The sequence below is a fragment of the Siphateles boraxobius genome, unplaced genomic scaffold (assembly GCF_051911475.1).
Source record: "Siphateles boraxobius isolate OS27281-9 unplaced genomic scaffold, OSU_SipBor_1 8, whole genome shotgun sequence".
NCBI lineage: Eukaryota > Metazoa > Chordata > Actinopteri > Cypriniformes > Leuciscidae > Siphateles > Siphateles boraxobius.
In genome coordinates, this window is record NW_027509208.1 from 40883279 (window position 1) to 40896095 (window position 12817).

Genomic DNA, 12817 nt, shown 5'->3' on the forward strand with positions numbered 1-12817 from the left:
GCCATAGAAGCATGATGTATCAACAAACATGCAAATATTTTATAACTTTTTCTTTTTCTTTTTTTTCAATAAAAATCCATTAATTTTGGTCTAATTTTTGGGACTATTACTTCAAAGGGCTCGACATTTAAAGGGTTAGTTCACCCAAAAATAAAAATTATGTCATTAATTACTCACCCTCATGTCGTTCCAAGCCCGTAAGACCCGAAGTTCATCTTCGGAACACAGTTTAAGATATTTTAGATTCAGTCCAAGAGCTTTTTGTCCCTACATTGAAAATCTATGTACGGTATACTGTCCTTGTCCAGAAAGGAAATAAAGACATCATCAAAGTAGTCCATGTGACCTCAGTGGGTTAGTTCGATTTTTTTGAAGCATCGAAAATACATTTTGTTCCAAAAATAACAAAAACGACGACTTTATTCCGCATTGTATTCTCTTCCGGTTCTGTTGTCAATCCGCGTTCATGAGTCCGCTGACATAAGACGAGCTGACGTGTTATCTGGTGCGCCCGAGCTTCGTTTACAGTCTGAGGGAGACGCACGCTGTAAACAAAAAATTTTTGCAAACATGTCTAAGGATTTCGACACAGTGTCTTGTGACTTGCATTTTTTTTTTAACCAGACATATTCATTTGAACCCGAATACACGGACGCACCAGATAACACGTCAGCAGCGCCTTACGTCATCAGTGTCACTGCGGACTCGTGAACGCGGATCCCCAACAGAACCGGAAGAGAATACAATGCTGAATAAAGTCATCGTTTTTGTTATTTTTGGAACAAAATGTATTTTCGATGCTTCAAAAAATTCGAACTAACCCCCTGAGGTCACGTGGACTACTTTGATGATGTCTTTATTGCCTTTCTGGACAAGGACAGTATACCGTACATAGATTTTCAATGGAGGGACAGAAAACTCTCGGACTAAATCTAAAATATCTTAAACTGTGTTCTGAAGATGAATGGAGGTCTTACGGGCTTGGAACGACATGAGGGTGAGTCATTAATGACATCATTTTCATTTTTGGGTGAACTAACCCTTTAAGTGCTTGTCAGGGGGGAGGGGGGTGTATGAATTAAATATTATTTATGATGAACCAATATTCCCATCAGTGTTCTATCATCTTTTACATACTTAAATCTGCAGATTTTGTATATTTACACCAGGGTGTGTGTCATCTTTCATTTTAAGGGCTTAATCAATAAATTGAATTATAAAATAATAATGACACTTATGGGCTGTTACCAAAAAAAAAATTTAATTTACACTGTAAAATTACAACTGCAAGAAATAATGTTATGAGCTTAATGTTTTACATTTTTGTAAGACATGTTGGAAAAAATGCAATAATACTTTTAAACATGAAACTAAACTGCCAAGTCATTTAATGAGTGAGTCATTCATTCAACCGATTCATTCAAAATGTTGAATCATTCATTAACAAATCGCCACTAGGGATGCAGCGATTACCGGATTTCACAATTAACCGCGCCTTAAAACGTCACGGTTAATTAATCGTAAAGATATGCTACACCGAGTGTTCTGCACGGAGGAACTTTTGCACCAAACGAAAACAAGCTTAATGCCGTGCTCGTCAACCACTATGGCAGAGGGACTAGCAGCGACGCTCTATTTCCACCGAAAAAACGCCTTAAGGGCCTGTTCACAGATCGCGTTTTTTGCGCGCTCAAGTTCGTTATTTCAAATGTAGGCGCACGCAATGCGCGCTCATAAGGGAAGCACGCAATGCGCGCTCGTTTTTTCCAAGCCTGTGCGCGCCGCATCGAGATAAAAAACATCTCTACTTTTCATAATGCCGCAAGCGCACCTTAGGTCAAGTGACAAGAACCAAACAGCAACGACAGACGCCTCCGGAGCGCAACCGCCCTAGCGCTTTGGGAAAAGGAGAACGCGGCGTGCAACTTTCAGCTTTCAGTGCAACGTAAAAAAACAACAACAAAAAACAGCGGAATGTTTTGGTTGTCTGTGGAAAACAGAATGTGACGTGCTCTCAAGAGTTTCAGTCAGTGAACATTTAACCTAATATCCTATTGCTTTCTCCTGTAAATGTTAGGCTTTGTAGTTTTAATATGCCCGGTGTAAAACACTAACATAAGTTCAGGGCCGTGTAGACTTCTAGGACTACCAATTAACTGCATTTCAGTTATTAATAACACTGCATGAGAGATGTTCTCAGTTTCTTTCTATAATTTTTACTTAAACTTCAAACAAACAAACCAAAATAATGAGATTATAATAGATGATTTTCTAAAGGCACATGTAAAATTTGGATTAATAATTAAAAAAAGAGTACTAAAATAAGTACAATAATATTGGAGTGGATAACATTTGGACTATATTTGTTTTCTTTTAAAAGAAATACATAGTTAATATTTAGCTTACATTTAATTCAATAGAGCCAAATACTTTGTTTATTCTTATTTTCATTGGGATTTATTATCCCTTTATTTGTTTTTAAGTCAAATACCAACAAGATATTGTTTTCATGTTATCAAGTTTTCTACCTCAGGTTGAAAATACATTTAGAACAAACTAAACACTTAATCATTTTGTGATCTATTTCAATCAATTAGCCCTGCAGCCATTGACTTAATTTGTTATTTTTAAAAGAAAAATGCTGGATGTTTACAAAGCACTTCTCTTTAATTCCAAAGGAAGAGATTGATTATCGTTTGTCATTTTATAATTTTGTAATGTGTTGTGGCAAATAACACATTAAAATCTAGTGTTGGGTGTTCATGTGATATTATACATATAGTGTTGTGAAATTAATTGATGCATAATAATCGTGATAATCGTTAAATCGTGATTATTTCTCAGACAATAATCGTACTTACAAAATCTGTAATCGTTGCATCCCTAATCGCCACTGCTGCTTTGAGAATGCACAATAGTTCTGCTGTGGACTGTTTAATACTATTTTAGTTTGCGAAACCAAAACAGTCAATATTATGTCTAAAATGTAAGTGACTTAATATTTACTTGTTTATTAAACTATAAAATTAATGTAACTGTTGCAGTCATGATAATATTCAACAAAACAGCTCCCTTGGTTGTTTTATGTTGCTTGCCTTAACAGGACGTGTTATAAATAAATAAACTCAACTTTTTGAATCTTTACCTCAGTACGTTTCTTCTTTTAGTTTATTTATGCTGTCACGCTCATTTGTTTTGATTTCTCTTGGGCTTTCACTAACGATTATTTTGCTATTTGAGTAATTTTTTAATTATTTTGATGATTTATTGAGTAATTTTGTGGTAATAAAAATAGACCTAAAAACCTAAGGCTTTTAAAATGACTTAAAATACATGTATAATAACAATGAGGCAATATGTGTTGGTTCAAATAAAGTAGCAAAAGAAAGTAACCATATGGTTTAATAGAACAACACTGTTAAAATACATAATATAAACATTCATGTGATTTCTTGAACAAGAATATGTGGACATCAAAACACTCAGGGAGTGGGGACTTTTATTTTGAAATTGCGATGAACTGTTTGCATATTTAGAAACATATTGATGTATTCTCCTGTGTTGACGTATGTTTATAAATTATTTACCTTTCAATTCTGATGAAATGGCGCACATTGCGTTCCTGGATGAACGTTATAAACAACCTATACTCGCAGCATTTACGGATGTAGTTTGAGATGCGCCACGCAAGTAAATGATAACAGATTGTGTGGAGCAGCATTTACTGAGCCGCTCTGAGACGCACCTAACCTACACGCATGCAAATAATTAAAGCGCATATTAAACCGGCAGACCATATATGTATTTAACATAATCGCAGTCTTTGTGAATTCACAAAAGCACTATGCCATAGTATGGTTTTGAAATGGTTTTAATCCATCCAGCCTTAGAATATGGTCTAATAATGTGGCTCATGGATTCTTGTCCGTGTCACTTCCGGTATTTTGCCAGTTACTCAACACAGGGAAATTGCAACCAAGGATTTTTTTATTAAATCGAGTACTCTAATTTAATCGAGGAATCGTGACAGCCCTAGATTTCTCCACTAAAGTCTCTCACAAAGAGACAGCAGGGAGTCTTTAAAAGCGCAATCTTGCTACCACAAATATAAATCGCTGTTTTCAGTGAATGTAATCAAATCTGAATCATTCTCTAGTTTCCATGCTGCCCCAGTTTTTTTTGTCTCTGAAGTTTTAATCAGGCTACTTTTCCAGTTGGGAAAGTAAAATTCTCTTTCACCTTCAAAAAAGCCACATGTCCCAGACAAGCGTAATGTCAAGCCCTTTTTCATATGTCCAGCTTTACAGTGGTAAACATGATACTAGTTTACTGTTGTTGTTGTTATTACCAGTGTGTGGGTCCATGCACATGTCATGGATTTGTTTTGTTTTACAGTGCTGATTCTGGGGAAGATTTGAACCACCTCCTGGAAAGTTCCCCTGCTCAATCACAACGGAGATGCAAACCCCCTACACCTACCTCACCACGAGGCAAACCCACTGTTTCCACTTCCGAATCATCTTCTGAAACCACATCCACCACTAAAGCCACCATTAAACCTGCCCCTGAAGCAACTTCCACAACCCTTAATAATTCCACTCTTGAACCCAAACCCATCCCTTGTCTAGCACCAACCTTACCGCGACGGAGAGGCCGGCCCCGTAAGCATGCTTTAAAACCCACCCTCACACCTGAACCTATCTCTGAACCCGCTTATCTAACACCGGCTGCTGATTCGACTCCCATAGCCATCTCTGATCCCACCTTAACATCAAGTTTGGAGCCCGCGTTCTCCACCAACTCCGAACCCAATCCAGAACCCGCATCTACCTCTGAAGTTTTCCCTCAACCGACTTCTAACGGAGAGAGATTAAAGCCCGCTGCAACTTCTTCACCGAGGCAAGCCAGAGGCAGGTCATCATCTGCTTTGGATTTACCCTGGGCGAAAGTAGAAAATGACAGTAAGCCAGATAAGTGGCTTGACATCAACGATGATGATGAGGACCCGGTACTACCGAATTTCTCCCCTAAGCGTCCTCCAGGTCCGCAGCTCTGGGCGGACTCAACGTACACACCCTTACAGTTGTTCCAATTGTTTTTCACCAGCTCTACCATCAAGACAATTATCAGAAACACCAATAGCAATGCCGAAAAGAGGGCAAAAGCTGGAAAGAAGCTAGAAAGAAGTACCTGGGTACCTCTAACCGTAGCCGAGTTTTACTCGTATGTGGCGTTAGTAGTCTACATGGGTCTAGTGAAAGTGAAGTCTATTGCGGACTACTGGACTCAAAAGCGAATGTACAATTTCCCCTACCCACAATCCGTCATGTCCCAAGCAAGATTTCAGGCCATCTCCTGGAATCTTCACCTTTGCGATCTTCAGGAAGATGAGAATAACAACAAAAAGAAAGGCACCCCTGGTTATGACAGACTGCTCAAAATCAAGCCCTTGTATACAGATGTTCTTTCAGCGTGTAAGAAACACTTTCACCCCAACAGAGAGATTTCGGTGGATGAGAGAATTGTCACTACCAAAGCAAGGATTGGACCAAAGCAACGCATGTATGACAAACCAACTAAATGCGGTTACAAACTCTTCGTTCTTGCCGATTCGTGCGGGTACACCTGGAATTTCTTCGTGTATGAAGGAAAGACTTCTACTTCATTGTGTAAAGGCGTCGGGTACGATTCGGTAATGAGACTCCTGGATCACAAAGACCTCGGCAAAGGTTATAGGTTATACACAGACAACTTCTACACCACCCCGACTCTTTTCTTGGATTTATTGCAAAACGGTATTCTAGCTTGTGGCACTTTGCGTCAAACCTCCAGTTTACCAGAGACCAACGACCTAAACGAAAGATCTGAAAGAGGATCCATCCGCTGGTGTCGACAAGGTCCTCTTCTGTTTGTCAAATGGATGGACATGAGAGAAGTCCTCATGTGTTCAACAATTCACAAGGCTTTCACGGAGGATACAGTCACCAGAAACACCAAGGGTGTCGATGGTGTGTGGAAAACACGTCCAATCCCTGTTCCATCAGCTGTGAAGGACTACAGCAAGTATATGGGAGGTGTTGATCTCTCGGATTGCCTTTTAGAGTATTATAATGTCCTCCACAAGTCCACAAATTGGTACAAGGCCTTCTTCTTCCATTTTCTCGACATCGCAGTGGTCAACAGTTTCATCCTCCACCAACATTTGGCGAAAGCTCAGAACAAGACCCCTCTCACCCATACATTTTTCAGGGAAGCACTTGTGTCAGAGTTGGCAAGTTTTGGCCGAGGCAAAAATACTTCTTCAGCTGCTGCCAAAGATCCCTGGACATCTGCATCCAAAGAGTCCCTAAGAAAGTCGGCACATGTGCCTTCCAGCCCTGTCGAATCGAACATGTACTCGCCATCCGACACAGAGTCGTCTCTCCCACCCTCGCCCGCACAGACGGAGCAATGCTATCCGGAGTATTTCGGTTCAGATGCTTCGCATGGGAGGAGATTGTGTGTCATGTGCAAACTACTAGGAAATAAAGTCAAGACTCCCATATACTGCTCCCACTGCAAGGTGGCATTGTGCTTCGTTTCGTCACGTAATTGCTTCAGGAAATGGCACATAGAAGGACACGTGGAAGATTCGTAGACATGTTGCATGTTTGGTGTTTTTTTGGCCTTTAATGACCATTTTTTCACTTTGTATGAACTGGTTGTATAGGTATGACTGTATTAAATACAATTAAAACGATATAGTCTCTTGTTTTTCTTGTTGTATTTATGATACAGTCCATGCATGGGCACTGCTAAAATCCAATATTCATTTTCAAAAGAAATGTTTACTAGTATAGACAAAGAGTCTTTTTGTACATTGTATCACAGTTCAATGTGCTTGATTTATAAGTTACTATAAATTGACTGTAAATTTATTATTTTTTTTAATTTTAGTTTTTTTTAGTTTCAATTTTAGTTTAACTAAATGAAAGTGAGAAATGCCTAGGCAACTAGATAAAATGTGGTTCAAGGATTTTTACGTTTTATTTTATTTCCATTACCAAGATTTCAGTTTTGGTTAACTATAATAAAAGTAGAAATTGATCAGAAGTTTTGCAGTTCTGTTTGACGTTAGTGGCACAAAAATTACAAACTTTGGCTTTAAGAAGAAGAATTATGTTATTATGTACGGTTTGTTTTGCCATTCAAGATTCATCATCATGAACAGCTCGTTTTGTACTTTTCCCATTTTAATTCCGACTTAGCTGTAGGTAGAGCACACATTATGACAGAATTTATGTATTATGAAATTGCTCGTATATTTTAAAGGCCATTGGTATTTGTTGATTTAAGTCAAATTTGTGTACTCATTCCAAAACTTCTTTGATCTCCAATTTTAAAAAAAACAAATGCAGTTTGGTCTTCTTTAGTTCTCAGTAAAATAATTATGTTTTGGAGATACTTAAGGAAAACCTGCCAGGTAGGTAGGTATTTTCACAACCTTGATTTAAAACGCTATATAATTGACTATGACTGAGTTAAAGGGATAGTTCACCTGAAAATAAAAATTAATTAATTAATCATTAATTACTCATGTCGTTCAAAACCCGTAAGACTTGTTCATCTTCAGAACACAAACGAAGATCTTTATGATGAAATCTGAGAGCTTTCTGTCCCTCCATTGACAGCTACACAACTACCACTTTGACGCTTCAAAAAGTTCATAAAGAGATTGTAAAACTAATCCATATGAATCGATCGGTTTAGTCCAAATGGTCTGAAGAGACACGATCACATTATATAATGAACAGATTTAACGGAGTCTTTTATTTTCATATAAACACTGATCAGTGAACATAAACAGAATACGTAACACACGAGAATGAACCTCATTGGTTCTCACACGTCAAGCGAACATGCTTAAGCTTCCGTTCGTCATAACTAATGTGAAAACTAAAATTATTACGTCAAAACTAATTAATTATTTTTTATATGTGAATAAAAGCCTAAATTCAATCTGATAGTCATATAAAGCGATCAAGTCTCTCCAGAAAATATTGGACTAAACCTCTCAATTCATAATTTTACGATCTCTATGAACTTTTTGAGAAAGTGGTAGTTGTGTAGCTGTCAATGGAGGAACAGAAAACTCAGATTTCATCATAAAGATCTTCATTTGTGCTTCTGAAGATGAACAAAAGTCTTACGGGTTTGTAACGACATGAGGGAGAGCAATTTAATCACAGACTTCTTTTTTTGTGAACTATCCCTTTAATAACCTGCTGCAAAAAATCTTTAATGGTGCATTTTGTTTTATATAGTGATGGATTTTTCATCTGCAATTTAAAGTTATTGAGGCACAAAATTATCTAGAAAAGCTTTGTTGCAGATTTATTTTAGTTTGAAAAACAAATTCATATTGAACTGTAGTAACCGTTACAATATATTGAGCACATTGAATTATTTAGACCAGCATGTGTATTTGGCTTGTTTTGTTCTCTGGTTTACATTTCACTTGTTTGTGTTTTATATTTCATAGTCTCTGCGAGCGCTATGTTCCTCAGATCTTAAACCGTACATCATCTTCATCAGGCCTGCTCCTCCTCTTCCTCCTCAGGAGCGATTCTCTACCCTGCTGGCCAGAGGAGTGAAGAAACACATGGTCTTCATGTTAAACTTTTTTTTCCAGATCATTTACGCTAGCAGTCAAACGTTTAACACATTTACTCAAATCTCTTCATAAAACTAAAGGTTCCAGAAGGGTTTTCGCAGTGATGCCATAGAAGAACCATCTTTCGTTTCTCAAAGAACCTTTCAGTGATCACTTCTTAAAAGAACATGAGGAACATTTTAATAATCTAAAGAAAATTGTGTTGAATAGAAAGTTTCAATGAATGTTCAAGATTCTTCATGGAACCATCCAATAGAGAACCTTATTTTTAAGAGTGTGGGTCATTATTAACAACTTAATAGTGAAGTTTAAAAAAAAAAATAGTAATTATGTAGTGGTCAAAATAGGTTACACAAATATAAATGGTGCACCCTGGGATGCTTTTTAAATACAAATGAACAGATTCACATGTATGATGGACACTTCACCATCTGATCCAAATCCTCCTTTTAAAAATAATTTTCTAAAAAAAAATGCATGTGTAGGAACATTTTTATTTTTGTCTTGAATAATAATTTCGAGCATTTCAGCAGGAGCCTTTTTTTTAAAAACATAAAACATGCTTTTAACCCTCTGGGATGAAATTTATGTGCTGTATTTCAATAATGTTTTTTTTATTTTATGTATCATTTTGTATTTTTAAGGCATTTTATGGTATTAAATTATATTTATGGAATAGTTATGATTCAATTAATCACTTTTTGAGCATAGCCCTGAAAATAACATTTCCAACTTAAACTGTGGTAAATCTTGAATGCTTTGGAGCACTCACTTAAGTTTGGTTTCTTTTAAAGACGACACTTGGCAGATTATTGTTGAAGTAAAAAAAAAAGGTTGAAAAAATGCACAAAAATGCTTTTAAATTTTATATGAAACATATATTTCCCAAAACACATTTTTACTCTAAAACTGTGAGGAAAATCAAAGCCATAAATCTAAGCAATTTGTGCTCCAAATTTAATCTTGATATCTCAAAAAATGAACTTTCAGTAAGATTTAGTTTAGCAGCAGTACCAAACGCTTCCACTAGATGAAATTCGTTTTTCATTTTTGACCGCTAATAGTACACTAAAGTATGACTTTTTTCAGGACCATTTAACCTTTTTGAATCATGTCCATGAAACCTTTACCAAGTTTCGTACCATTCTGATGCAATAATACTAAAAAAACGAGAGGGTTCAGATCATGAGAATTTGTTTAGTTGGTAAACCTTTACAATAAGGTTTCATTTAGTTAACTACTTTACTTAACATAAACTTAAAATGAGGAATATTTAAATCATGTATTATTCTTAATTATCAAAAGTTGCATCTGTTATTATTATTATTTAATGGACTTGACATGAACTAACAATGAACAGTTGTATTTGTGTTAACTATTGATAACAAAGATTAATACTGTAACAAATGTATTTCTCAATGTTTTAACTAATGGGACCTTATTAGTGTGTCCAAACCTTTGACTGCTAGATGACCGGTTTTGCATGTATGTGTGTCTAATGAAAAAAAACTCTCTTTCATAGATTTTGACAAACAATACTCATGAAGTGTTTTATTTTCTTCCCTGTCATGTGTCCAGCCGGAGGACGCGAGAGAGACGCTGGAGAAAGCCCGTGAGATGGAGCACAACTACGGGCACTTGTTTGATGCCGTCATCATGAACACTGAGCAGGAGAAAACCGTCTCTGAGCTTCTGCGGATCATTGATAAACTGGACCTCGAGCCCCAGTGGGTCCCTTCTGCCTGGGTCAGCTAAAGTAAAACGCGTTTATTGGGAAATATGATGCATTTTCAGTGTTCAAGGCTAGAAATGTTATAATTAGGATGGTTGTTTCTTGTTTGGAGCCAATGTGTATATTCAAAATGGCCTACGATAAAACTATAAAACACATACTTTTTTTTGCGGTATGCATATTATGCACCATATGCAATCTTTTGTGTGATTGTTACCCAAAATTAGAATTAAAAGTCGAATTAATCTAATTTGTGAGATTAGATTACTATATCATTCTCTTAGTTAACCATACTGAGGTCATCATGGGTCATGGCATACACACATGTAGTATACTAGAAATCGTGTTAGTTTTCCATTTCAAACATGACCGAGATGCTGCAATAGGGACTTTTCCATAAGTTTTCTTGATTTCTGCATTGTTGTTTTATTATCATATTTTGTGTTTCTGGTATTTGACCTGTAACATTTCCATAACTTTAATAAAAAGCATAGAAATATGTTTTTAACTTAGATGCATATGAAACTATTTCTTAGTCCATATTTGTGAGCAGTTTCATAGAGTTTTAAATGAAAATTCTTTCTTCTGCTAAACACAAAGGAAGATATTTAGAAGAATATCAGTAATCGGACAGTTGATGGATCCCATTGACTTCCATAGTAGGAAAAAAATACTATGAACTGTTTGGTTACTGACATGCTTCAAAATAATTGTGTTCAGCAGAAGAAAGAAACTCAGTAAATGACGAAAGAATTTTCATTTTTCAAAGTCTTGTTTCCATGTTCTTATCAGTAAAGTGACGTATTAATGACGTTGTTGAATATATAATTTGACAGAACACAAGCCAAAACTAATGTTAAAATTGTTTTTAAGTCAAATAAAAAAGGTAATGTAGTTCAATGGTATTGTTGACTACAACGCAACATTTGCCTTCGGCCGTGAATCAAGCTTGAATTTTCACCCTTGTAGTAAAAAAAAGTTTGGTCAATTTTTTTGTCAATATGCATTTGCAACTCAGTTTAAGGGAACGTTCTCTAAACTCCAACGTCTCCACAGTCTCCAGATCTCAGTCCAGTAGATCAGCTTTGAGATGTGGAGGAGCGAGAGATTCACATTATGGACAAATCTGCAGAAACTGTGTGAAGCGATCATGACAATATGGAGCAAAATCTCAGAGGAATGTTTCCAGCACCTTTGTTGAATCTCTGACTCTGAAATGAAGGCAGTTCTGAAGGCAAAAGCGGGTCCATCCTAATAAAAGTGGCCTAATAATGTGAAATATTGCAGAGGCATAAAAGGCTGTGAAATCTCAGCACCTCGACAGTGAACATCATGCAAAATAATCAACCGCAAATGACCATTTACAATATTTATTGAAATTTAATTCACAGGAGCTGTAAGTACACACTTGCACGGAAGAGACTGGGCTTGAAGAAGAATCTGGGCTGATGTTAGTCAGGGATTGTGTCAACATCATCATAAAGTAGATCGCACTGGTTTCACACATGCATGCAACAAGACTGGAACCAGACCGAGTGTCAGAAAATGTGCACAACTCCATGGAATGATCACTTGAATTCATTTATACACTTTAAACTGTATTTTACAGGTTTCTGTTCAAACATAAAAGCCATTACGCTAGATAACCAGTTTCTGGATTCAGACCTGCTCATTTTTTTATATTCTATTCACCCTAAACAAAAAAGTGACACAGCACCAACATATACACAAAACGAGAGCTTCCTCTTTTCACGAGACATGTAAAGCTCAGCCTTACAGGCACACAGAATGAAGAATAAATATGATGTTTGTGGGCTCATTCGAACAGCATGTCCTCGTCGGCCTCTTCGGACAGCATGTTGGAGGGCTCTGAGATCGGTCCCAACGCTGCCAAACGCAGGGCGATCTCCTTCTCCGTCCTCTCGCGGAGCTGCTTCTTCTTCTCCTGGATCTTCTTCAGCCTGAGATTAAAGGGTTGCTGGTTATTCTCAACATCTTTTTGACTCAATGTTTGATTTGGGCTGCTAAAGGCATTCTATACACACACACACACGTATACAGTCAAACCAAAATTTATTCAGACACCGTCAACATTTCTCACATTATCAGTTTATTCGCTATAGTGTAGAAAATGGTAATAAAATATGACGAACTCAGAGTTATCAAATCAGTTGATATTTCACTGGTTTGGTCCATCCTTCTATTAGACTCTCACAAATGAATTATGTTGAATATCTGTCAGCTGGTAAATTTAACTACACAATTAGATAATACATATTTAGGTCAACAAATGTTCAGTCTGTGTTTTAAAAAGGTTGCATTAGCAAATACAGAAAAAACACTTCAGCAAAACATGATCAGCTCAAAGTGTCTGAAGAATATTTGGTCCCAAAATTGTATGAATTTACTGGTAGAATTTTTGGGTATAATAT

The 12817-nt window shown here is 36.7% G+C and overlaps 2 protein-coding genes across 7 annotated transcripts in view; one reads left to right on the forward strand and one right to left on the reverse strand.

Moving 5' to 3' along the window:
- pals1b (protein associated with LIN7 1, MAGUK p55 family member b) overlaps positions 1-10527 on the forward strand; it is a 55404-nt gene extending 44877 nt beyond the window's left edge. For 3 of the 5 annotated variants that reach the window (XM_077219492.1, XM_077219491.1, XM_077219493.1), the window contains exons 13-14: positions 8522-8644; positions 10232-10527. In XM_077219492.1, the coding sequence (XP_077075607.1) occupies positions 8522-8644; positions 10232-10408 (300 nt within the window). In that variant the 3' untranslated portion in view covers positions 10409-10527. Of the gene's footprint in view, positions 1-4395; positions 6740-8521; positions 8645-10231 lie in introns of those variants that run through there. The other 2 variants (XM_077219489.1, XM_077219490.1) reach the window with 1 other exon arrangement.
- atp6v1d (ATPase H+ transporting V1 subunit D) overlaps positions 1-12817 on the reverse strand; it is a 159591-nt gene that overhangs the window by 138413 nt on the left and 8361 nt on the right. The window contains exon 9 of one of the 2 annotated variants that reach the window (XR_013199867.1): positions 12085-12346. Coding sequence is in view for 1 of the 2 variants with exons in the window: in XM_077219530.1 (XP_077075645.1) it covers positions 12202-12346 (145 nt within the window). In the remaining variant the exon portion in view is untranslated. Of the gene's footprint in view, positions 1-11739; positions 12347-12817 lie in introns of those variants that run through there. The other variant, XM_077219530.1, reaches the window with a different exon arrangement.